The sequence below is a fragment of the Colletotrichum paranaense genome (genome assembly GCF_030867605.1).
Source record: "Colletotrichum paranaense strain IMI 384185 chromosome Unknown Scaffold_4.1, whole genome shotgun sequence".
NCBI lineage: Eukaryota > Fungi > Ascomycota > Sordariomycetes > Glomerellales > Glomerellaceae > Colletotrichum > Colletotrichum paranaense.
In genome coordinates, this window is record NW_026848962.1 from 1,545,877 (window position 1) to 1,570,690 (window position 24,814).

The following is a 24,814-nucleotide window of genomic DNA, read 5'->3' on the forward strand; positions in this document are numbered from 1 at the left end:
CGTCTGGCCTAATGACCGCGGTCGGTAGCGGAAGAGGAAAGTCGAAGTATCATGCAAACCCCGCCAATCCTTCCGGCTGTATCTTCAGGGCTCATGTAGGCTGATGATTTCGACTTTACCCTTCGCGATCCTTCGCGATCCTTCGCGATCCTTCCCGTTTTCCGGACGGGACGTCTCAGGCTCAGGGGCCGGAGTCGACGGGCCGCCTGCTTCAAGACGGTGGCGCGCCCCTCAGTTGTAGGATTTGACCGGATATGGAAGTTTTGCATATTTGAAGGTGCTTAGCTGATGTAAGATGCAACACTTGCCGTTCCAGTAGAAATGCAAAGGGCTCCATGTAAGGTACCACAAAGCTGTATGCGCCGTCACAATGCAGCTTCCAGCGCGCGTAAGATGAAAAGATCTTTCGTCCATTACGCCGCTTTGGTCTCATTTGGGACATCTTTATGATTTCATCAGACGGTCCGCTTGTCCGGAGCCTAAAGTAGGTCTATCTTTCTCTAATCCATCGGATAATGGCGACCGCGACGCGTAATCCTTTGGAAACTTGGAGCGAGGCTCCAGGTCCTCGAAAGCCTCCAGGAGAGCTGAGCCTTGCGTCTTCAGCATCGAGGAAGCACATTTGATTGATTGTGTTGCTTATATGTTGTCGAATGTTGTATGACTTGTCCTTTTGTAGAGGAGACCAAAACAAACCAGCTTCAATCTGGCCGCCTGCAGTAAACCTTTCAGCCTAGCTCTTTCGCCGCCTCTCAAGATGGTCGGAGTAACAAACGGGACCAAGCTCAGCCAGGTTCTCAAAGTCGGAATCATTGGTCTGGGAGAGCTCGCGCAGGTTTGTCTTACATTTGAATCCATTTTTCCGCAGACACTAAAGCTTCACCAATTCAGGTGTCCCATATTCTTGTGCTAAACAGTTTGTCCACTCATTTTGAGATCACTTACATCTCCGATGTCTCTCAGCAAGCCCTTGACCTCTGCACGAAAAAGGTCGCTGGCGGGTCACCCAAGACGACATTGAATGCTGAAGAGCTGATTACCTCTCCCGATACGGACGTTGTGGTCATCTGCAACGTCAACGCATTCCATCCTTCACAAGCGATCCTAGCTCTTCAGCACAACAAGTATGTATTCGTAGAGAAGCCTCTCGCTTTGAACTACCGCGACCTTGATGCCATCATCGCGGCGGAGCAGACCTCTGAGGCGAAGGTCTTTGTCGGATACCAGAGGCGATATGCCGAATCTTTCCTCGATGCTGTGAAGGAAGTGGGAGGGATGGAAAAGATTGATTACATTCGCGTCAGGGGTATGTTACTGTTTGACATGTTGAAGATTAGAGACCAAGCTGACAATAGATACTGTAGATATCATTGGGCAAAATAGCTCTTTCGTAGACCAATCTGGCACATTCCCCAAGAAATACACCGACTACCCGAAGCAAGATACGGCAGAGATGAAGTCTACCGAAGAAGAGATGGTCAAAACGGCGCTCATCAAAGAAATTGGGATTGACGCAACGCCAGGGTCAATGACAATGTTCAGGTTGTTCACAGGGTAGGTCACATCTCTCGGCAGAGCCGACCCGAAAGAAGAGTTTCCTTCTCGCTGACCCATCACGTCTATCTGATAGACTTGGAGTACATGACTTCTCTGCGCTGCGCGAGATGGTCGGCATGCCCTCACGAGTTGTGGGTGCCTCTCTTGGGTTGCCAATCTGGAGCGTGTTGTTCCAATACGAAGGCTTCCCCGTCATGTACGAGTCAGGTATCATCGACGTACCCAGATTTGACGCTCACATCGAGATCTACTCGCGAGAGAAGATTGTGCGCGTTGACTACGATACTCCGTACGTTAAGGGGCTTCCTATTACCATGACCATCAGGGAGAAAATCGAGACCGCCAAAGGTGACGGCTACCAAGAGAAAATTGTCAGAAAAACGTATGAGGATCCCTTCACGCTTGAGTTCTTGGATTTTTACTCTTGTGTAACGAAGAAGACTATCCCGAAGACCTCGGCCGTGGATGCTCGGGAAGACCTGGACTTGATAAAGATGATCATGCAGAATGCCTACTAGTATATCTCTCTTTGAAGATTGAGTCCGACCTATCCAAGATCAAGCTTTGCAAAATAACGAATAATTCCGCGACTTGAGTCTTGCTGAAGCTACCTTAGGTACCTATGTGATCGGGTGTTTGATTGACCGGCTTCCTCTTTCCAGCAAAGCAAAAGACCCGAAGAATAACTTCATTGGAGATCGGGTGATTAGAATACTTGAACTCCATAAAGTCGTATACTTAGTGGTCACAGACGCAAATTTGTAAGAGATTATCACTAGGGCCGCACGTTCCGAACTACTTATGCAACGCTACTATTCTTGATATTTGCAGGCAGAGGTCGTGATCGTACAGAATCTTACAGCACCATTTACGACTCATTCAGTTGATGCCGGTTACCCGGCCACCTCGCCGGGCCAAAAGCGTCGGTCTGGCCTTAATATTCCTCAAATTACTCATCTACATACTACAAGACCTTAAATGTTCTGCCTCCTTTTACCATCTCTTCCGTATATATATCAATCTCATCAAAGGACATGCCCTTTCTAACGAATCCGGTCAAGTCTACCCAGCCCCGACAAGAGACAATCAAAGATCAACAAGGCAGCCGTAGCCTATAGGTGAAGGGAAAAGTAAAATAGAGTGTTCTCGGTTATTATGTGGGACCTTTACGGACTCGCCGCTTACGAAGACCTCGTTTCCGCTGGCTTGTGACTTTCACAACAGATCTTTACCGAAAACGAGGAACCAATCACTCACAACCACAGTTTTAAAGTCCTCATAGACGCAGATGATTCCTCCCTATTTGATCGCGAACATAGTACTCGAAATTCCGAGCGTGTGATAACGTGATTTTAGTCAGTGGCCTTCTTCCAGATCTCACTCGGTACAGGCTTGATTCCTATACCTAGGACCTCAGGACATTTCTGGTTAGAGTAAGTTAGTATTCACTCTGACTCAGGATGACTGTCAATATGCGTGTGACGTAGGGTGGACGCCCCCAGAGGCTAACTGCCAGGCTGTTGGGGTCAAAATTACTGAAATCTCTCCCATGAATAGACGTATGCTCCTTACGTGATGAGATATATCACTGTGGACTCCTTGCGTGATTATAAATATCCGAGCTGCTCCTTTGTTGCTTGTGTCCCCCTAATTTGCCCTTACGAACCTCCTTCCGAAAGGGCACTGACAACAACAAATTATTTACGTTTGTCAAATCCATCTTGTCTGATCCTTCTCGAGTGAGATATGACTCGGTGCAATCCTAGTAAGAGGATACACATAAATTGGGCACGGACAGAGGCGGGACGCTTGTCAGACGCCATGAGTAATGCAGTATACCCCCTCGCGTAGACGAAGAGTAGATCGACAGATGCCTCCCTATCTTAACTGCGCAGCACGAGTAATACTGTAATCATGACCTGGAAAGTCAATGCGACACACGAAGTTATTGCATACGAACTAGTCAACAGCGGAGCGTCTGCAATTCTACCTTATCCTGTGATAAAGTAAGTAGTAAAGTATTTAATTGAAACCAGAAATCTCTGGCCAACCTCTTCATACCTACTTCCATCATCATCAGTCGTACATCATGAAGTTCACCGCCGTTCTCCTTCCCGCCAGTGCCCTGTTCTTGGGCTCGGCTAATGCCTGGTGGTGTACCGACTATGGAAAACAGGCTAATCATCTGAGTTGCAAAGCGCTTTACCCGGTATGATGGCACCACTGCACATTGTGTGAATGCAAGAGCCCTTACTCATTTTCATCATTATTACTTAGGAGCGAAATACCTTTTGCTGCAGTGCAGCAGAAGGGGGAGACCGACACACTTGGAGAGGAGACTGCATGTTAGCGGAGGATACCCCTTGTGGCGAAGGTGGTTTCGAGGGCTGCGTAAGTACCTTCCAAATTCTCGGGAATGATATAAGATGAGTACTGACATTCCGGTTCAGTGTTTGTAGAGAATCGGCGTTGATAAACTTTTGGGAAATATTTGGCCCATGTTTGCGTGATTCTGGATAGCTTTAGGGGCCTTGAGTAAAATCCGACACATACTCAGCAAACACTTAGCAATATACTTGCACCATCTCAAACCTTTAATTAAGATAAGCTTACCATGATCGGAACTTACCAAACCTTACCTAGGAGAGATCTAGACGTAGACGTAATAATTCATATGTGTGTGATCTTGGAGACGAACTGGTCTTCAGCGGTACGTCATCGGCCTTTCCGTTTTGGGCTGGTCCGATCGCCGTAATGCCGGCAGCCCCGCCAGTCGATGTGTTGTGAACCGCCGCCACACAAACCCAAGCCCGCCAGGTCTTCATCTTCACGCCGACAGAATGCTCAAGCTAAAGTTTGTCAACACCACGAACATTCCCGTTCAAAAGCGTAAAATTGCGCTACATGCGTGTGATACTTGTCGTAGACGAAAAGTGAGTCAATCATCTTACCCGTTCCCCTGCAGTCGAAGTCGTAAGAGAGACAGACTTGGACCTTGGTCCTTGCTGGGTGCCATTCGGGATGCCTGATTGGTGACCAATCGGAGTGCGGTCTCGCCGCGATACCTTCCCTTTCTGGTTGAAGAACAGATTATTGACGGATGTACAGAAACGATGTGTTCATCCACTAGGCGAAGGGGAGTCTCCGCCTCCGCACGGCGTTCACTGGAGGAAACGGGGCCATCCATCAGGACCGGCCACTTCCGCCGAGGATGGTTCGCCGGATGATGTGGCCGTAACGCCAATGGATCCGTCTCTTCATCATAGGCCAACTGTAGAGGCGGACAGTGGTTCGGGTGGAGAGATCGTTGGCGGCGATGATGACGATGCCGGCGATGATGATCAGACAGCCGACTCGAATCATGTTGCAAACTCGGAACCTCCTGCCCAGAACTCGACGTTTCCAGTTGAGCAGCCTCGGAGTCGTTCCAGTCACGCACATCCTCGGGGAGGACTCATACGACTCAACAATAACAACGCGGAAACTCCTGCTCATGGCCGAGTACCTTCGGTCAGGACAGCAGTGGTTCCCATTGAGAGCCCAGCAGTTCAAGCGATAGACTCAACAACTCATATCTCAACTCCTGAAGACAAGGCCCAACCAACAGATCCCCACTCGAACCACAATGACGACAGGTTTGTAGGTGACTTGAATCCAGAGGGTGCATTCCTAGCCGATAGTCCAGCAACCAGTCGTGGTCATGCCGAATCCAACGCCGTCGGCGTGTGGTATTCTCGTAGAAACAACGGTGATAGCCTCACACCAGAACTTGCATCGGCAGTCTCGATAGACTATGAAGCACACCAGTTTCTCGCTGTGTTACCGGAAAAGGAGTATTATGAACACCTCGAAAAGATCTACATTCGAGATGTTCACCGGATTCTACCCGTCATGAATCTCGACATACTCCGGGCACCAACATCAACAATATCCCAGGTTCTCTGCAGACAAGCCATATGCCTAGCTGCCGGCTCAAATCCGAGCGCCAGACCCTACTTGACACTCGGGCAAGGCTCGTCGGCCGTCTTGAGCTACTCAGAATTCGCCCTCCGCCTTTCCTCTGCCATCCGGAAAGCACTCACCCTCGGCCTTGTCAAGGACCGAGTCCAAGCCGTCGCCATAATGGTGATTCTCTCCCTGTACACTCACTTCTCGTCAGACCGCCATCTGTCTGCCGAGCTAGCGGCACAGGCCGTAAGCAATGCCCAAACTGTGGGACTTCACCTCCAAAATCCGCCGGCCAGGTCGGAGGATCCGGCCTATTTGACCCGGCTTTTCTGTTGTGTTTGGGCCATGGACCAGCTCAACGCCGCTTTCCATGGGCGGCCGGTGATGATACACGAAAGAGATCTGGGGCGCGACATGGTGGAGTGTATTCGAGAGCAAGACCACTGCTTCCGACTGTTTCTCGAGATTGTGGTCTTGCTCGGGTGCATCATCGACCTGTATCGCCCGGCAGCAAAGAACACAGGCTGCGTTGTCATGGAGGATTTCCCAAGCTTTGATAGCCTCGTCGAAAAGTCAAAGGCTCTCGGTGTTGAATCTCGTTTGTTGGGTAAGTCTATTCCAACTTCAAGGTGTCTTGGATGAAGCTGATTGTGTCACAGCTTCCATGGAACTTCTTTATCATGGCATTGGCATACTATCATGCCGGATTCCCGTTGGTTCAACAAGATCTGAGCACCTTTCGCTGGCACTCAACCGACAAGCTCTATCCGCTATGAAGATCACAACCATCATTGAGGACTTCGGCAACACGGTATCGCACATGACTTTCGTACCATACGCCGTATCTCTATCCCTGCGGGTCGCATATCGAGAACTACGATCATCCAAAGTGCCAATGTTGACAGCGAGATCGCGACGACAGCTCCAGTCAACCTGCAAGACACTACGTGGAATGAGCAGCATGTTCAGGTCTGCCCAGGTCATGGTCGATTTAGCGGAACAAGTGATCCAAGAGATAGACCAAGTCTGCACCAACGCCATGAATGAGCAGAACGGGCCCGGCTCAACAAATGCGCCAAATACTCCTCGGCAGGACCAAACAGTATCACATGACGCGCCTGCTGTAGGCATCAGCAATGTTGATGACGGAAACTGCCCGCCAAACAGTGATACTATGCCCGTCTTTGACCCTTCCCTCTTCGAGGGACCCGCAGGTTTTGATGTTTTTGAATTCTTTGACCCCGGCGATCTCAACGCCATCGATGCGATCTTGGGAGGCGATGCTCCGCCAGGCATTGGGCCAATGGGCTCCTTCATTTAAGTTGTTCTTACATTGAATCAGAATGGAGGTTTCTACCAGGCCTGGTGTTTGCCACACATGGCCTCGATGTGTGATGGGAAGCGACTGGTCTTTTCTAATCCTTCTTGATCAAGGAGCTTCACGTCCCTGGCGCATCAAGGATTATTTGAACGTGTATACGAGTCACTGGTGCTGCCAACATTTGAGGCTTCATCACCCAAATATCCATTATTCAATTGCTCGCGGACATGCGATTCCGTAATCCCAAAGGAATGTCTCTTGATAGCTGATAGCTCAGCCACAATTCAGATATTCAACTTATCCGTGTGATCTGGCAGCAGTTTATAAATTCGGCTAAAATGGCTCAATAGCGTGTATCAGATTCTAAGTGTTTGGATAAATGGCACTTGCTGCTTCATTTTTCCCGCTATGCTCTCTTATTAACTGCCCAATAACATGCATATATTTAGCACATGGGCTAACTTCTTCGACTCCGTTGTGAATCGCAAGGAGACGTTTCTACATTCCTTTTCATGGGGTTTTTTGCCTATAAAACCCCACTATCGCCTGTTTGCTGCTCCTAGCAGACTACTAAGTAGGTACGTATTGCAATGATATGATAGAACCCATCTGAAAATCCTTATAGTGCTCATCATGGCGTCTTACGCCATAGTTTTGCTTGGCCTCTTGGCCATGAGCAACGCCGCGCCTCAATTCGCAATAGGAGGTGGCTCTACAATTCTCGTCCCTGGTGGAGGAGCTACCTCACCTAACCCAGTTGGCCCCATCCTGCTTCCTCCTACTGACAGCCCGGAAGTCAAGCCTGGTAAGCGTGATGTAAGAGAAGTCCCTCTCTATGCTTGATCATGCCCACTTTGAGGTGCCCCTGATGTCAGTCTGAATCTTCCTAACTTCCTACACAGCTTGGCGGGCCTTTTCTCGAGCGCAAATTGTCTTCGTCAGGTACGTACTACGACCACGGCCGTTTTCGGTGCCTAAGTTGATAACATGAGAATGACCTAGACACTCCTATGAGACTATCGCAAGCTTTGGCTGAGCGTGCGGAAGATCTCAATACCCTCAAAGAAACATACTTCACTCTCTTGGAGCCCATTGTTCATGGGACCAAACCCTCTTTCGGAACTTATGTGGTCCTCCTACACATGGCCGACATCCTCGCGAGCAAGGGAGTGGAAGTAGACACCATCACCCTGGGCGAAGCAACGACCATATTCAGCCCAACCACGAATACGAAGCGTCAAATTTTCGAGATTGGCTCTTGCAAGCCATCTGATCTAATTAGTCTCCGCGCAACTCTCACGAGTCTCCTTCTCATCTACAGCAACACCCCGCCCTTTGAGATTTGGAACCTGGACGAAGCAATCATCGCGGCGCTCAAAGCCTGCAACGAGGATATCATTGTCGGCCCCATAATCCCAGACAAACCCATCCCCGGTGGACCCCTCGTTCCGGACAAGCCGGTCCCAGGCAGGCCCGTGGTGACCCAGTCCCCGGTGCCTGGGGGTCCGATCAAGCCAAGTGATTAGGCGACCGCCTCGTCAAGGGCATGATGCCAAAGTTTTGAACAGACGAGATGGAAGAAGATAAGGTTGTGTGGCCGCGCACGGTGGACGTCAAGAACCTGTGCCTGACAATCCGGATCCGAGAAAAGAGGATGTCCGTAGGGAATCAAGGAAACAATTCGAAGGTTTGATGAGGAGGCTTATTCGCAGATGTTACTGCGTGCTTATTCATGGTGCAAGTAATCAGGTTTACCGTGTTATTTCTTTCATGAACACCTCTTCTTCGCTTTTTCCAAGAAATGCTTGATTGACTTAAGCTCATGGTTCTGAAATCGTAATAGTAATAGTTTCATGTTTGCTGAAAGATGGTATCAATGCGGCCAGCCCTACGTAAATCGAGCATCCGACATCGCAACTCCCTTTTTGGTCTCTTCTGACACTTCCGACGTCCGCGACGATAGATCGAAAGATGGAATGGTATGTAAATAACGATAACACAAACCCTTTTGGTCCATCTGGTCCGCTTCGTCCAGACCTTGAGTTCATCCTCATCTCAAAACAAATAAGAAATCAATGAGACGGGTAAGAGATTCATCCCATGGCCGCCGGAAGGAGTCGCAAACGAGTATCAGCTATGGCTCCCGTGCGTCGCAGAAACACAGAAGCTCCCGACAAACCTCACGAACAAGCCCTGCCTACCTCGAAGACAAATATGTCATTGTAAGAGACAGACCACGACGGGATGTTTCGAACCAGCCTGACCTCCCAGAATCCATTCTCGCAACTCAAAGGCATCTATCCTTGACCTCGCCGGGTCCTGCTACCGGACCCTGTTCTAGAAGAAGTGCATGATAACTCAAAAAGGACCCCCAGCAACCTGTCAATGTCTCAACACTGCGGAAGCTATCTCAAGTGTGGGAAGAGAAAACTCAACCTTATTCCGCGGAGTCCCCATCTTCTGTCTTTCTCTCTCCCGAGATTCTCCTATTTCGGCCTTGTGGGCCGAAGTCTCCCAAAAGCTCATCACGAGGACAGCCAGCCCTGTCCATTGTCCGAGGTCGCTCCTGGACGTTGACCTCAAAGTCAAAAGAAGATTCAACAGAGAACGGGAGTCCCTATCCTCGACGGTCACGTTTCACACGAAACTTCCAACCGAACGCCGGCCATCGTGCCGAACGAGCACGGAGCAAGGCCGTAGACCGCGAGCCTTTTGACGTCGGTATGGAGAGCCCCAGTTCCCACTAAAAAGCTTACCCGACTCCGACCGGCCGTAAAAACCTGGATGGCGGTGGAGTTGACGGACGCGGGAGGAGGTTAAGGTCAGCCACCACCGCCGCCATAGCAATTTTTCCTTCTCGGATTTCCGAAAACGATGTTTCTCATCTGCCATCTTCCCTACCTACACCCAAACCAGAAAGCCAAACTTTCAGAGTGCGCTTGCTACCACGCTGACAAAGACGCCCGCAGGCTGAGGTCCCATCGTCCATGGTGTAACCTTTTTTCCGACCGCTGCAAACGGATGAAGCGGGTGAAGCGACATACTATGCCACGAGGTCTGTTGCGACGCTTCGCAACGCCGTCTCTGGCTGCGCCGCGATCAGGAACCAAGATAGATCTCACGAACCGGCGCCGGGCGAACGAGTCAGTTTCTCACCAAACGAAACGATACCATCGCCGAACCATCGCGCCTCCATCGCGATCGTTTCCTCTCCCTGCAGAATCTCGGGGCCCATAACATCTTCTCAATTTCTCTCACCTTACCTAGACGCCGCTAGTGTTAACATCACGCGTTTATCACGCCGCGAGAAAGCCAGGACGTAACGGATGCGACCGCTCATCAAGGGATCGTGGCCAAGGGGCAACAGCAACATTAACATACGACCAACATGTCTTTCATAACAAAAGTGTAGAGTTTCCCGTTGCTTGCGCTCAAGACCATGCCAAGCCAAACACCATCATCCTCCTAAATCTACAAACACGCGACTTCGGCGCCTTCCGCGACGAACGCGTGCTTGCAAGAAAGCGAAAACATCTGCCACCATCTACAACTCAATCCATCTCATAATTCCATCTCACCACCATTAACTTCGAGCAATGAGAGAACAGAGTTTGGATACCCTCACTCCGTGACACACTAACCGTCGGATATGACCACGCCGTGACGGCGTGGTCCTAGCGAAGCGCAAGAAGCGCACCATGACGAGACGAGTCATGGTGGCCCAAACTCTTCTCCTCGACGCGCGCACGGGGAAAAGGACCCTGCCATTCAATACATTTTGTGCCAGAGTTCACGTCGAACGTGATGGTTCCTGAAAGTCAATCACGGCCCTTGATGGCAGATGACGACCTGCCGTGAACACGATTGACCACAATAGGTCGCCGTGCGCTTGCAGGATCCCGCGGTTCACCAACGGTATGGTTCTCGGCCATAATAGTGGAAATACTGCTGCTTGATGACTCAAATGAGGCTCTCAGACTCGTGGCCTCTGCGTCTGGCGTCATGGTATGGAGATTTGTGTGAATATCTGCGGTCCGTGCCAACGCCGCCTCTCCTTAACAGCCCTTACGACATATTGGCAGGGCATAGGGGTCCTCTTCTCAAGCCACATCCAAGCGGATGGGAACGAACATCGTCATCCTCTCCATAGTTCATGGGACCGGCCACGTACATCAAGGTCTATCCAAGTCCATCCCAAGCTTTGCCCTTCCTCTTGCGTAAAGAGGGGAGGAAAGTCTCCCAGAAGTGTGAAAGTGCACTGCTCACCTCGCGGCTCCAGACACTTACTCCAGCCAACTGTCGCATCATTTTAAGATGGTGTGCCAGAAACGATTTGTCCGCCTCACAGAAACACCAGACGGCACTTACAAAGCAAACTCGGGGTCGATCTTAAGCAACCACGCTGCCTACTATAGTCCCACAGTGGCCTTCTCTAACAGCTTCAACAGCTCATACGAGAGCCAATATGCTACCACCCATCGTGCTATACCACCTTTCGCAGGCATCGAGATACCTTCCAGGCTCCCGCAGACGTTGTTTTCTCCGTGCATCGCCCCGTGCTCCCTCCCATGATGATGGCTCCCCGTCCCCGAACCCATCTTGATGACGCCCGATGCTAAAGCACCTTCATTTCTTGGCGCCGCAGCCAGTGACACACACACGGAACCAAAGCTAGCGTCCCATCCCCCCGCCCATAGCAAGTGATTCTCTGTCTCGTGTGTCTATGAAGGCAGGCCTAGACCTCTGTGGCCTTCACACCTTTTGGCGACTGGTGTGTAGAACAGCACGGTAAGTTCCCGTGTGACCGCAAACGGCTTTGCCTGAGCCACATCAGCAACAATCCCTCATCTCTTCCCAGCCATTTGGGTGTGGCTCCGCCCTCTCCGGCCGCACGGAGTGGGTACCGCGGAGTGGGGAAGAAGCTCCTTCGACGCCGTCTCTCGACGCGGGGGGGCCGCTCGCAACAAAAGCCGCCCGCCAGCCGGCGCGGAAGCGCTTAGATCATTCGACGCCCGCTAGAGAAACCGACTGCTCCCGGTCCCTTTTCCCAAGACGCCCAAGGTGCCAGAGAGGGCGTCCAGTCGTCGTGCCCCCCACCCCAAGAAGCCAACAGACAACCGTGCCAACCTGCCTAGTCTAGTGCGATGAGCAAGGCTTGGTAAAGACTAAGAGAGGAAGAGGCGGCACCGTGCGCCGTCCTTCGCTTAGTTGGTGTCGAGCCACTTGGACTTGGAAACACAGAGAAAGAGGGGACCCTGTCGGGTTATTTCTTTCGGTTATGGGGCCCTTTCCCGTGATCCATGAATCGTCTTAGCTCGGGGCACGGATACGAGACTATTGACAATGGCAAGCGACGTGGACAGCGGGCGGGCCGGCTTGGGGTGTGTGGCCCTTTCATCATGAGGCTATGCTTGGAAGAGGTTAGATACTCGCCAACACGGGCCTTCTTTTCAAATGTGCCGTCTTCAGCGAAATATCGGTAAGGTGGCACTGCTGGGAGGGGCGTTTTGTGGCAGATGATGAACTGCCGTGCTCCCCAATATCAAAAAACTATCAAAACGTGTGTAGCTCTGTGGTTCAAGCCACCGCCCCGTCCACATCCATTGCCTCGAAGCTTTCTGCCCCCAGCCACGCAAGCCACCGCAGTATGATCGTCAAGGCGGCCTTTTCAGCTTCTCATTCCCGGCCGGCTTCAACTTTTGGTCAATGCCATACGATACCTTACCCTCGGGATGCCCATCTCTGTGGCCTTCCATTGGTCAGCCCTGGAGGGGTCGCTGCGGGAATGGCTGACACCGGGCTCGGAAGCGGCTCGGGTTCTTGACCTCATGGCGTTGTTGGAAAACATCAGACGGCGGCTGTCAGAGGGGGCTGTGCATAGGCAAGTAGGGTTCAGAAACGCTCGAGGGTTTAGGTAGACGCAGAGAAGGTCTTCAGGTACGCGTATGGTGAGGCAGTTAACGTTCGAACGCTGGTGCTGGTGCTGGATATCCCTCATCGTGTGACGGCGGACATACGTGTAAGCGTTGGTTGAACCCTCATGTCTTGGAGCGTCTAGGGATGAGGCTGGCAGACAGATCACGATATTTTGAGATAATACTCTTCGCTATAAGCTCCCAGAGTGAAGCCATCATAGCCCCGTCGGTTCGTTTGCATCTCTGTGGTGCACGTTAATCACTCGGCAATCTTGTGCACCGTTCTGACCTCGCGTGTTCAAGGATCGTAGATCTCGAACCTTGCGGCTAGTGACTGAGACATGGCAGAGACAATGGCACGATATGGCACGATAGGAAGCGCTACTGACGAACGATGGAGCCTATCCACTGATGATTTTCTCGTACCGTAGTTGAGTTTTGGCCGACGCCTCCAATAGCTTGCGGTGAGTGTGGCACCTTGAACGTCGCGGGCCCCATTTTCTCCCATCCATCGTCCATAACCTGAACTCTCAAGATCTCGATGTAAGACGGAACGGGCAAAGTGTCTCTCGTTCGCAGACATACTGCTAGTCTCACTTGGAGTCAACCGCGTGCTGATGTCTTTCCGTGGGCCCCTTCTAGTCTCTTGTGTCTTTCTCTGCCACGCCGAAGATCTTTGCCCGAAACAAGGCCTGTCGTCCAGTTCCTTGGAAAGGCAAAAAGCTAGTAAGCTCGCAACACCGGATGCAGAAGCCGGAAGGGATGGGCGGGACTAGGTAAACGTCGTTGCCCTCTTGAGCGCCGGTGATGTCTTTGGAGATCGGGGCGGCCATGTGCAATCGGGACTTTCTGTCATCGAAGAGTCCCCCCTCTCCGAGCTAAGACGGCAGAGTCGCTGGTTGGGTGAGCGATCTGAGGCCTTGATTGGACGGCGAGTCAGCGAACTAAAGAATCGCGGAACGAAAACGACGCAATGGGCAATGTGGTCAGTGTCGAGATGGGAAAAGTGAGTGAGAATTGGAAGTCGAGGGGGGCATTGTTCTCCTAGGGCCCTAGAGTGACAACTGATGCACCAAAGATAGCATCCAGACTTGATGCGGTCCACCACACCTTGAGATCTTATCAAGCGTCTTCCATGTTCAGTACTCGCCACTTGGAGACTTGGAGACAGAGGCTCTGTGCCAAGCTGATCGTTTTGTTCGGTAGCGACGGCATAACTCCAAGTTTCTGGTAATTGTTGTGTTCAACCCCTCTCGCTCCCACCCTCTGCCCCTCTATTCCGTCAATAAAGTCCCCGGCCGTGAATCGCCGGCCCCGTCCGTGCGAAGCGACTCTCTACGGCGGGACCCCGGGGCCGTGACGATGGGAACCATCCAGGCATGAGTATTTGCCACCGGCTCTGGCAAGGGCGGCCTTAGCTGTGTCCAATGTGTTTTGAAGATCTCTCGGCGGTAAGGGATGAATAACAACCACGCGGCGATCTACACAGAATCGCGATCGTGACGTTGATGGTGCTGCTTTCTACACCCTAGAGACTAAAGTGTTCCAGTTGAACACGGACTGTTTGGAAGCGCAACATGTTCGGCCGGACTCAGCAGTTTGCCAATCATAGTTTGATAAGATGGATTCACTGTTAACATCGCACTATGAGTGTCTCCCGAGACCACATTCTTCGAAATCCTCCAAGTTAGTAGACTTGCGATGTCTCCCTAGCCATCTATCGAACGGTGGGCGTTGCGACAAGGGAACGTGCGCAAGCGTGCGAGCTTGGCCCTCCTATGCGGGTCTTCGAGATATCGAGACAGTTGACGTAGTTGATGACTGAGAGTTGCTCAACCACACTTCCACACTTCGTAACCTCGCGCGTCCACCTCAACGCGGGCTCCAAGACATGATGATTCAAAGTACCTACCTCCTCACCAGCCAAGCTCGTTCTCGCCTAGCCACTCACGAGCTCTCTGATTATAGGCACACTGACACAACCCTACCAACCCCTCACCGAGAGACAAGACGACGCCGAGAAGCAACAATTGCCGTGCGCCCTTACTTCCACCATGTCTCTCAGTCTGTCTCCAAAGATTACGCCTAGTATCACGCATTGAACATCGTACCAACGGCGCGCGGCCTTGGCAAACCAGTCCTGCGACTCTTCAGTGTGCCCACCAGTTCGGTTTCTGCGGCCGCAAAAGGGCACTCGCTCAGTCACTGCCCGCTGCCTCGCCGCCGTGCCGTTCTCCGCATCTCGATCTGCAGTTGTCCATCCCATCCCTTGATCATCTACGGCCCCTAGTGGTCACCTTCCAGGCTTTCTAGAGGAACAAGAATATTGAACGCCCCCACCCGTTAGACGCGCCCTTCTTCATACTTCATCCTGTCCATACTGGGGCAGAAACCCGTCAATATCAAACCCATCATGCGCCATGCGCAGAAGCGGTCTAAGGTACTAGGTGTCATCCTAAGACTATGTGCCAAAGTGGAATAGGGCCCTTCAACTCTAGCCCCCCGGCCACGCCGCGGGAACGTTTCCGAACCACTTCAACAACTACCGGCGCAAGCTGGCGGGGGCCTGGAAAAGCGCAGTTCGCCAGCCCACTGAGCCCACTAGATGCAAGTGCAAGGGGGAGAGGAACAAAAAAGACCGCAAAGGCCAGTGAAGACTTGCCCATGATCCATCATGTTAGTGGCTCCGGCTGTTCGTTGTTCGTTTTGTCTCCATCACAACGAAGAGCTCTGGCTTATCGCCACCATGAATTGCGGGGAGGAGGAGGTGACAACGCTCAGCTCAATGCAGGCAAATGTCGAGAACAGATTCCATCCCACCCAATCACGTTTGGGAAATACACCTTTTCTCTGGCATCTATCAAGCCACGCTGTATCCCGATAGATCTGTCGTTTCCCACCTTGTCCAACTCGAGCTGGGGCCTAGACCTTTTTCCCTCACCGCCCCCTTCGTGCCTCCGTCCGCTTGCGGCCTGCGGCTTGCAGCGAAAACCCGGCATATCGGGTTCCGCATTAACTGACTTGTCACTGCTGCAAGAAACGAAAAATAGTTGCAGGGGTTGTTCGCGAGGGCCTCAAAGCAGAGGACGGTATGGCCAACCCGGTCTTGTCAACCAAATGTAGAAGTCTTCAACCAGTTTTTGATTATGCCAAATCCGACAGTATGCATCCATTGCATTGAGACCGCCCGCGAATTGATTCCTCGATATCCAGAGAAAGACAGAATAACCCTCACCGGTGCCCACAACGACCGCTACGGGGAACCCAAACGAGCAAACAGGAGCAGGGGCCGGATGAGAAAGCGACTCGCCAACCTATGCCCTTTCCAATGATCGACACCGCAGCAGAGCAGAATTATTGCCTTCTCCCAAACGCCCAAACCCTGTCTCCGTTGCTTTTTTATCCCACCCCATTTTCAAAACGCGGCCAAACTCTATCACAAGTCAAACGCAAAGCTTGGCCGGAGCTGTCAAAAAGATAGATTAAGAAAAGGACGATAAGTTGATAACCCACAGTTTCCGCAGTCCAAAAGGCACGAATAGACGGCCAAGACAATGATAGAGTTCTCGATCGTCTACCGGGGAAGAGCCCGTAGAGATAGCGACCAACCCAACCTATGAAAAAGTGTGGATGGGTGGGAACCATAGACACAGCAAGAGAGACTTCGGACTCTTGAGATTGGCTGACAACAAGTCCAGTAAAGTGCCAACTGATGAATGCGAGCTTCTCGCTTGTCAGGTCTAGAGCGTCGCCAACTGCAGTATCAGCAGATCTTTCAGCCAGGAATGCTATCGTTCTCCATCATAGACCGAATATGACAGTGCCACACCGCATCAAGCTCCACATCCATCCAACACCATCAACCCCCCCGGGCCGGGTGTTCCATTGTCGCCGTGCGCCGCGGCCGCCGTCTTCGTCTCCGTCATTCCAATAACTCCGGTGGATGGCACCACAAACAGGCTGCGATCATGGGACGGTGGGGCCAGGATTCGCTCACTACAGTAATTGCCCCTTCAAGACTTGTCAGTCGGCATCCAATGTCCATACTGCTCATCACCTCATCATGCGAAAAGGTTTGAGAAATCACCCGCAGAGTTGAGAGCCGCCAGCATCTACCTAATCAGTCAGAACTAACCCGTGTCCACGGCATAGTTGAGATCCAGTAAGCTAGTCTATAGAACATGCATCTGCTTGCTGTCAAGGCCTAGCGCAAGCGGGAAGTCAAGTGATTCAAGCCACTCACGGCTCAGCGATCGTGGGTAAGGACTCTCGGGCGAAACTGGCAAGTAACCCAACCACACCAAATATGTGCTAAACCAAGCCCACCACCACCGCCCACCAGAGAGTTTTCTGCCAGCTATACTCTTGGCCAACTGATCTACCCCTCTGTCTTTCTCTGTCTGGCTTGTTCAATAAGTGAACTTGGCCCTACCTAGTCTTCCATCGTCATAACCCATAACATTTGGCACATGGCACGCTAACTAATTCCAGTCTTTTCTTTCAAACATCCTTTTTCATCTATCCCATGATCCCGCTTGGCTATCCCTCTCGCGTGGTTTGATGCGTCTTTTGCCTATACCTATTCAAGCCCTTTTTCCTCTTGAGAGCCCCCCACCTCGTCTCGTCCATCCGGTAAGACGCCTCCTTGTGCTCAAGGGCGCGGCGGGAAGCACGGAAGTGTAAGCCAGACGACATGTCATCCCAAGACCCCATACACTTCCAACTGTAAGAGGGAAGCACTTTGGCCCCATCCACCCATCAGGCCACACCGAGACATGCTATATACTCAGTTATAACAGCACATTCGCCTCAGAAAGTGTCCGTGTAAAGTGCTAAACCTCGCAACCCAATAACGACCAAAAGTGAAGGAATAAAACAGAAACAAAAAGGCTGCCGGCTCCCACCGAAAAAGCACACTTGCATGTTTAGCAATGAAGCTAGCCACCTATACACACACTTACGGAGTACCTAGTCACACATATCTCTCCATATCTGCAACCTCTCACACGCTCCTCCAGGCGTCTTCTAGTTGGCTCACACTTCAGTGCCTCGGCCACCCTCATCGCAAACAGGGTTGCCTACATGCATGCCCACCACGATGGGATTCGCTATCGCGTCTTGCCATGCCATGCTGTGCTGTGCCATGCCGTGCCCATGGCCTCCCATCCATCATTCCATAAATGCAAGCCCGGTGCTTTCTTTGCTCCACCCACACGCTTCCATGCCCAAACCACACAACGCCCGAGGCGTCCCTACCTTACAACCCATCCTCCGCCGTGCCGCATGCGTAATAAGGTGACAACGGCGCAAACACGCCCCATGCAAGTCCACCTCACTGTTTCCCAAGTTTCTCTCCCAGTGTGCCAATCTTCGGGGATTCCCTAACGTTGGGAAAGTTGAACAACACGACCCGGTTGGATGCACTAATGAAAGGCTCCGCAACCTTTCTTCCTGGTGCTACTACCCTTTCAAGGCTTCCAACCAACCGTATCCGTACAACTAGTGTCACTACATGACATCGCGCGCGTCCCATCCCGAACCCTCCTACCCCCAGTCACCGAGGCACGAGCCCGAATCCGACCAAAGCTCAACCTTCTTCTCAGGGACTCTCTGCTCTGCTCAGACATCTCACTCCCAGCAAAAGCTGGTGACAATCCATGACCCATGCACCAAAGAAAAATGCCCAGGTTGGCACTAGGCAGTGGGAACCGTCACACTTTCGCTCCAAGGAAGGAAACAATACAACAAAAATATTGGCAGGGTCACTAGGGCTATAATCGGTCTCAACCCAAACCCTCTTCGTACACTCTAAACCCAAAGAGGGCATCAACCTCCGCCCTCAAGGCTCACGGTAGGGCCGACCTGCGGTCCTAAGAACAATTAAGAAAAGAAAAAAAAAAAAAAAGAATAACACTACCCATACTTCATTACGGCAGTGACTTATAGGGACAGGGGTCATGATTGGAGAGAACTAGGGATACGACAAGACTTGGAAGGGGAAGATGGAACGGACCACCTCGACGCAACTCACCCATACCACCCGCACCACCGAAAACAGGGCGAACGACGACCGTTTCCCACATCTTTTCAGAGTGCTCACCGTCCAATCATGTCTGCAGCACCATCGTGGAAACCAGTACAGCGAAGCGTGCGAGGCCAGCCAGCCCCCCCTTTCGAGAATGGGCATCAGCGCCAGAAGTGACCACCACCAGAAACCACCGATCCATTGAATCCATCCCCCTTCGACAGCCCTGCCTTTCTTAGAACGTGCTTACTACTGCGGGCACAGCCAGAAAGAAGAAAAGCTGGAGTGTGTGTGATCTTCATCCCCCCCCCCCTTCTAGTGTTGGTCTGTTGGAACGTGCTCTTTTCTATGGAGCGACGCAGTTGCCATGCAGTAAGTCAGTTTGCATAGTTGCACAATCCATTCGAAAGCTGCACTTTCTCATGAAGGTTTTTTTTTTGCGAGAGAGCAGCAGCACCCTTCTCCATATTCCGCCTAGCACGCTTACAGAAGTGCGCACATTGTCTTCCTGCAGAGTAGATAGGCCCATCCCCTCAAGGCAACAGGCGTGCAAAAGGCGTGCCAAAAAAAAAATAGGAAAAAAGAGAAGGACGTCAGTCCTAGAAAAGTGAACATTTCATCAGGGATACCGCCCGCTTGACACAAACCCGCCTTTTACACAGTAAAGCCGAACAAGACCATGGCTCTCCCCTGCCTGTGAGGAATAGGCTTGGGGGGACACATCCTCAGAAGGGGAGGGGTTCGCATTCCCTCTCCTCCACCTCACTGCCTCGCGCGTTTGGGCGGTTTTAAACTACAGAATACAAGGTAGACCGTAGATTACTCAAGTAGGGAATAACCATCCCTCAGAGTTGTCAGAGACTCGGAGAATGGGAGGGTTTCCCTTAACCTTTTCTTCCCTCGTAAAACCTGAATGGAATTATTCGAGACGTTCTGGAAGAACCGTAACCGAAGGTGGGGAAAAAAAAAAGAATGTCACCCTTTTTAGGCCATTACGTAGAAGGTTAGAGAACCACAGGCTGCCTCATCCCGCCGCTTCCGACCAACACCACCACCTTCGCCTTAGCTAAGCAACATTTTGGCAAGGTCGGTAGTCGGGCTCTTTTCGGATAGAGTAAATCGCTCTCAGTATTAGTGGTAAATATTCACAGGTACACGTGAAAAAGCTTTGTTTTGGGGTGTTTGAATGTTTGTATTCATTGGTAGACGCCAGTTGTTTTCTGGTCGTTATCCCTAGCCTGTACTCGTTTCGAGGGCTTTGGTCCTAGTTCGAGTCTCCGTTCAGCGAACATATCCGCTGACGGTTGGGTTCTTGGCCCAGGTATTGTCTAAACCGTCTTTTCCTCAGCTTTGAAGGAACAGAGTCCCTCTCTCCCGTAGTGGCCCAAAAACATCCCAAAAAAGAAAAAAAGAAAAAAAAAAGGAAGAATCTGGTATCATCCAAACGGTTGCCAGGAAAGTAGCCCTGTGAAAGCTCTTTTCCCCAAGCCGTTTGCGCATCAATGCGTCAGAATAGAGTATTCCGCCCCCCAGAAAAATCATGAGAAGAATTCCTGCCTCTTTGTCTTTGTCCCCGTCTGCGCCTGATATGCTTTCCATAGTTTTCGACATCGATACACTATCACTCTTTGCTTTCCAGTTCCCAACTCCGCGCTGAAGACAGAAAGAATAAACAATGAAAGAAAAAACCGCTCCGACAAGTTTACAAGCGCCGTTGCGTAGTAGAGAAATTCCGGTCCTTTTTTGCACGACTTTTGGAGATTCCATTCCGGGAAGATAAATCCAAAAGGTAATATGGTCCACGTGTCTCGTAACGAATTAAGTATCCTCATGGATGGCCCACGAGGATGAACGTTGATTAGTTGTTTTTTTTTTTGAGGTGATGTCGCCATGTCCTCCAGGATACGTAGGATTGAGGGTGGTCCTGGACATGAATTGGCGTAACGGATAATTGTTCCTAGTAGCAGCCTTGAGGGTGCGATAAGATGGGAACCTGGTGGTGGAAGGGGACGTGGGGATGGATAGCAGGGGCCTGCTGAGCATACTTCAACACATCTCCCCACCAGAACTGGACGAAAGACTTGGATGGACAGCTGGGCGCTTGCAGTTGAGCCTGAAGAGGAGCCGATGTTGGTACAGGCATCTGGACACGGAATGACTCAGGTCCAGCAAGCTGGGATGGTACGGGGCCAGTGTAATGTTGAGGAATGTAGTCCTGTGTGGAGAAGTATGTTGCTCCGGTATCCTCTGGTTCGTATGTTTGGGTATGGCATGCCATAGTCTCCTGCTGTTCCTGAAGGAAGTCCTCATCAAGGTCATCGATGGTCGAGCCACTTGAGGTGAGCGAGCCCTCGTCAGAAGAACAGGTAGATCCTTCGTCCGAGGATGAGGAAGCAGGCGAGAGGGCATTATCGTAGTCGTCGACAATCGTGTCCTCGCTAGTAACGTATTCGGTAGTATGCTCATGCGGAACCTGGGTAGTCGAAAGCACAGCTGTCGGCGTCGCCGGGATGGTAAACATGGAGCAAGCCTGGATTCTTGCCTTCAACTCGGCAACAGTAATCCTCTGATCCGGGTTACGGGTGAAGATCCTCCCCAAGATGTCGTTCAGTTCATCCGACACGGGGAGGATGCTCTTCAGAGTTTCCGGGCATCGGGTGTAAGCCCTGTAAGTAGAATCCTCAAAGGATGCTTGCTTCCATGGGTTACGTCCGCAGGTCAGGTTGACCAAGATGACTCCGAGGCTCCAGACATCATTTGGTGCGCAGAAGTAGAAAGGTCTCCGGGCGGAGTGATCCAGGCATTCTAAGAAAAGGAAAGAAGCGACATGTTAGTGGTGTTCAGGGGGCTTGATAGAAGTAGGAAAATTCCTGGGAGTGGATGGCCTACCTGGACTCATGTAGAATGTTGAGCCGCATCCGTAGTCCTCTGACCGGTCGGATGAGGTTGCGAGGCCAAAATCGGCAAGCTTGACTGTTGATCCTTGGTCCGAAACGAGAATGTTCTCCGGCTTCAAGTCTCTGTGGTAGATTCCGAGGGAATGGCAGTGCTCCACGGCATCCAATACTTGCAGGAAGACTCTCTTGGCGAGGTCATCGTTCCCGACATACTGACCGCACTCGGTGATGTTGAAGAACAAGTCACCTTCCGGGCAATATTCCAAGATAACATAGATGCAATCCGGGTCATCAACAATCTTGAGCATCGATACCACGTTAGGGTGGGCCGACGCCAGGTAGTGCAGACGAATCTCTCGGTTCTGGAAGGCAACCTGTCGACGATCCAATGGGGTTCCATCTGGGTTGAATTTGCTGAGGCACTTGACGGCGTAACGGACTCCGGTCTTGACATCCACTGCGGAATACACGACGCCATATGCGCCAGTACCAAGAATGGTTTGCAACTGCAACTTGCCCTCAAGAAACCTTCCGAGTCTCGCCTCTGGTGTTAGCGGGACATATCGTGCCTGGCAGTGAGGTGCTGTCGTGATGGGTTGTTGGATCGAACACTTTGTGTTGTCGTACACCGGCGACGCGGGAGGGGTGGGATAGCCAAATCCTGATACATGCTGCATGTTATGTGATTTTTGCGGGTCCAAATGGGAATCCTTTCTCTGGCGGTTTGTAATGGGTCTCGAGGGCGAGATCCAAAGTGGAAGAGAAGAAGAAAAAAGTAGAAACGGCCTTTGTCCTTTGGGTTGGTATGTCCTGGGAGTCCAAAGTAATAGTCCTGGGTTATTATCCTACGGCCTGAGATGGGTTGGTAGTCCTATGAATGGATCGGTCTGAGGAAGTAGAAAAGGTCGAAAGTGCAAGACGTCGAGTCAACGAGTCAAACACGGTAATTGTCGCCTGGTGCGGGATGGGTAGCGAGCTGAGGTCGGTGAAGGTCGGTGTCTGTTGTGAGGCGGAGGTGGAAGGGCGACTGAGATTCCAGGTTCCCGAAGATCGTGAAGAGATGTGAAGAGGTCGACGGGAAGGAGCGTGGTGGAAAAATTGATGATTGAAGTCTCGAGACAGGTCGAGCCAGTTGTACGGTGGTGGGATATGGGTGGTTGATAATGACTGCCACCACCCCGATGAGGAACGAGGCGAAATGATGTTAGCGCTACGGCTACGTACCCATGTCAAAGTGCGTTGCGTGGAGCATCCACCATGGCCGGTGGCTCCAAGGACACCCCAGTCGTCTTCGATATTAGCAGAGCAGGGATGAGCGGCTTGCCATGTCTTAGCCCTGGATCCACCAATGCACCGTCTATTCTTGAGTTCGACATGAGCAGCGGGCCAGTGGGTTAGAGTTGATAGAAGAGCCTGAGGCCTGAGAGCCTGGCTTGGAGCTACGCAGTAGGTAGAGGGCCGAGGGGGCGTGAAGCCAAAGGGGGCGTGGTCGTGCCCAGGCGTGGACAAGTGACCGGCAGAGTTTCTCTACTGGAGCAGCCACCAGGATGCCACTAGCAGTCGTGATTGGCGTCTCTGCGCAATTTACGAGCAGGTATTGTCTGACGCACCAGGTAAAGTGGCCCCGTCCCAAGGGGGTGTGAGGTGTGAGTGGGTGTGAGCTGTGTCACCCCTCACTTCTCGTGTGTTGATTCTTATCCACCACCCCCAGCCGTGCTCCATATACCCCTGCCACCGCTACTGGCTGAGTGTGTCAGACGAAACGGATGGTCGATGGGTGTCGAAGAAACGGGGCGTGCGTGAGTCGTCGCCCCCTAAGCACTCATGGGACGACCCTGGCGGAGGGAACACAGACTGTCCGTTGCTCTACCCTTCCCTTCCCTTCACTTCCCTTCTCAGCTTTCTCGCTGTCAATCAGAGGCCCGGTGCCTTGTTGGTGACTGACTGCTCCGTGCTCTTGCTGCCACCGCTCGCCCTCCCTAAGCGATACTGAGTGAGCCATCGTCATAGGCCTCCTGTGACCTGTGATGTGCAGCTTCTTCCATTCTTCTCTCTATCCAGCCTGCCCTTGTCTCGCCTGCCGCAGGGCGAACGTCCCCGTTTTCGTAGGATAATGGAGGAAAGCCTCACGCTTGAACAAAACTCCCTTGGGGGAACGTCGGAACCGGGCATGGAATCTCAGTCGAACGATGATCGAATGAGACACGTCTTCCTTCACCGCGACTTGGGAGTATTCGGCCTGGTCTAGCGACGTGGTATGCTATGGCTTGTTGCAGAGCCCCGTACTTTGAGCCACAGCTATCATCAATGCCGCGTGGTTCGAGGTCGAAAAAGACGCTGTTGACACCGGGTAGAGCTGGTAGCAGGGTAATCTGTGACTACCGCCAAACACCGACTGAGAGCGGGCGACTTGGGATGCCCAGTCACAATAGTGCCACCCGCGACCTAATTGGCTCACTGTCATGGTCTCGTAGCTGACGTCGGAGCCTTTGTGGCGCTTGGCAAGCTGTTTGCATAAAGTCCGGGAGTTGATGAGTGTGGGCTTCGGTGGCCGGTCAGCCTTTCTGTTGCAGATGCTGCCTCGCAGGCTGGTGACTGGATCAATGCTAAGCAGATCTGGCTCTGGCTCACAGGATGCCCGTCGCTTCCCATCCATCCTTCGCGGGAGCATTGATTGGCTTCCGGATTTTTCGCAAGCGGTCATCTTCCACCTGGTGGCCACCTTGTGGCTGCACCAACTACGGAGTACGTACACCACACACATTCTCTCTTAGCAACAGTTGTGAAGTGTAGATCACCTGTAGCGCCATGATTGGTCGACAAGGATAGAAACGGCCAATCATCTATTGAGAAGCACTTTAGGATGCTTGCGTCAATTCCATGACTGCTAGTAAGGCGAGCCAATGAGTAATGTTCTGCACAAGCGACTATCGAAGTAGTTGGTGCCGAGCTAAGTGCTCTATACCTACTGTGTATGGTCGAGTCGATACGAATGGCCGGGTAGACTGCATATTTTGCCAAACAGTAACGACGGGGTTTTCACATTTGCGGGTGCACAGTTATGTGCTGGCTGGCTATGTCTGCTGGTCTGGTTGCTGGCACTCCGCGGCCGACTCGATTAGGAGACCAAGTTCGCTTGACGACGGACGGA

At 51.8% G+C, this 24,814-nt stretch overlaps 8 protein-coding genes across 8 annotated transcripts; 4 read left to right on the forward strand and 4 right to left on the reverse strand.

Annotated features, from left to right (window-relative positions):
- Positions 1-757: 757 nt before the first annotated feature.
- Positions 758-2,075, forward strand: CPAR01_05505 (oxidoreductase family protein; the record flags this gene model as incomplete). Its single annotated transcript, XM_060489783.1, has 4 exons — positions 758-835; positions 892-1,306; positions 1,365-1,554; positions 1,631-2,075. The coding sequence occupies 4 exons, from the start codon at positions 758-760 to the stop codon at positions 2,073-2,075; spliced, it is 1,128 nt and encodes a 375-aa protein (XP_060351249.1).
- Positions 2,076-3,646: 1,571 nt separating this feature from the next.
- Positions 3,647-6,826, forward strand: CPAR01_05506 (fungal specific transcription factor domain-containing protein; the record flags this gene model as incomplete). The annotated part of the gene is made up of 5 exons (XM_060489784.1): positions 3,647-3,766; positions 3,835-3,948; positions 4,266-4,490; positions 4,666-6,112; positions 6,165-6,826. The coding sequence occupies 5 exons, from the start codon at positions 3,647-3,649 to the stop codon at positions 6,824-6,826; spliced, it is 2,568 nt and encodes an 855-aa protein (XP_060351250.1).
- A 633-nt stretch (positions 6,827-7,459) lies between these two features.
- CPAR01_05507 (uncharacterized protein) lies at positions 7,460-8,352 on the forward strand (the record flags this gene model as incomplete). Its single annotated transcript, XM_060489785.1, has 3 exons — positions 7,460-7,642; positions 7,729-7,768; positions 7,829-8,352. 3 exons carry the CDS (start codon positions 7,460-7,462, stop codon positions 8,350-8,352), a joined length of 747 nt encoding a protein of 248 aa, XP_060351251.1.
- A 4,166-nt stretch (positions 8,353-12,518) lies between these two features.
- Positions 12,519-12,656, reverse strand: CPAR01_05508 (uncharacterized protein; the record flags this gene model as incomplete). The annotated part of the gene is made up of 1 exon (XM_060489786.1): positions 12,519-12,656. The coding sequence occupies one exon, from the start codon at positions 12,654-12,656 to the stop codon at positions 12,519-12,521; it is 138 nt and encodes a 45-aa protein (XP_060351252.1).
- Positions 12,657-15,204: 2,548 nt separating this feature from the next.
- Positions 15,205-15,864, forward strand: CPAR01_05509 (uncharacterized protein; the record flags this gene model as incomplete). The annotated part of the gene is made up of 1 exon (XM_060489787.1): positions 15,205-15,864. One exon carries the CDS (start codon positions 15,205-15,207, stop codon positions 15,862-15,864), a length of 660 nt encoding a protein of 219 aa, XP_060351253.1.
- A 4,859-nt stretch (positions 15,865-20,723) lies between these two features.
- CPAR01_05510 (uncharacterized protein) lies at positions 20,724-22,340 on the reverse strand (the record flags this gene model as incomplete). The annotated part of the gene is made up of 2 exons (XM_060489788.1): positions 20,724-21,571; positions 21,656-22,340. The coding sequence occupies 2 exons, from the start codon at positions 22,338-22,340 to the stop codon at positions 20,724-20,726; spliced, it is 1,533 nt and encodes a 510-aa protein (XP_060351254.1).
- Positions 22,341-22,892: 552 nt separating this feature from the next.
- Positions 22,893-23,039, reverse strand: CPAR01_05511 (uncharacterized protein; the record flags this gene model as incomplete). The annotated part of the gene is made up of 1 exon (XM_060489789.1): positions 22,893-23,039. The coding sequence occupies one exon, from the start codon at positions 23,037-23,039 to the stop codon at positions 22,893-22,895; it is 147 nt and encodes a 48-aa protein (XP_060351255.1).
- A 750-nt stretch (positions 23,040-23,789) lies between these two features.
- Positions 23,790-24,627, reverse strand: CPAR01_05512 (uncharacterized protein; the record flags this gene model as incomplete). Its single annotated transcript, XM_060489790.1, has 4 exons — positions 23,790-24,035; positions 24,122-24,239; positions 24,295-24,392; positions 24,424-24,627. Coding segments are annotated over 4 exons (666 nt in total), but the record flags the coding sequence as incomplete, so codon positions are not given.
- Between the last annotated feature and the right edge of the window lie 187 nt (positions 24,628-24,814).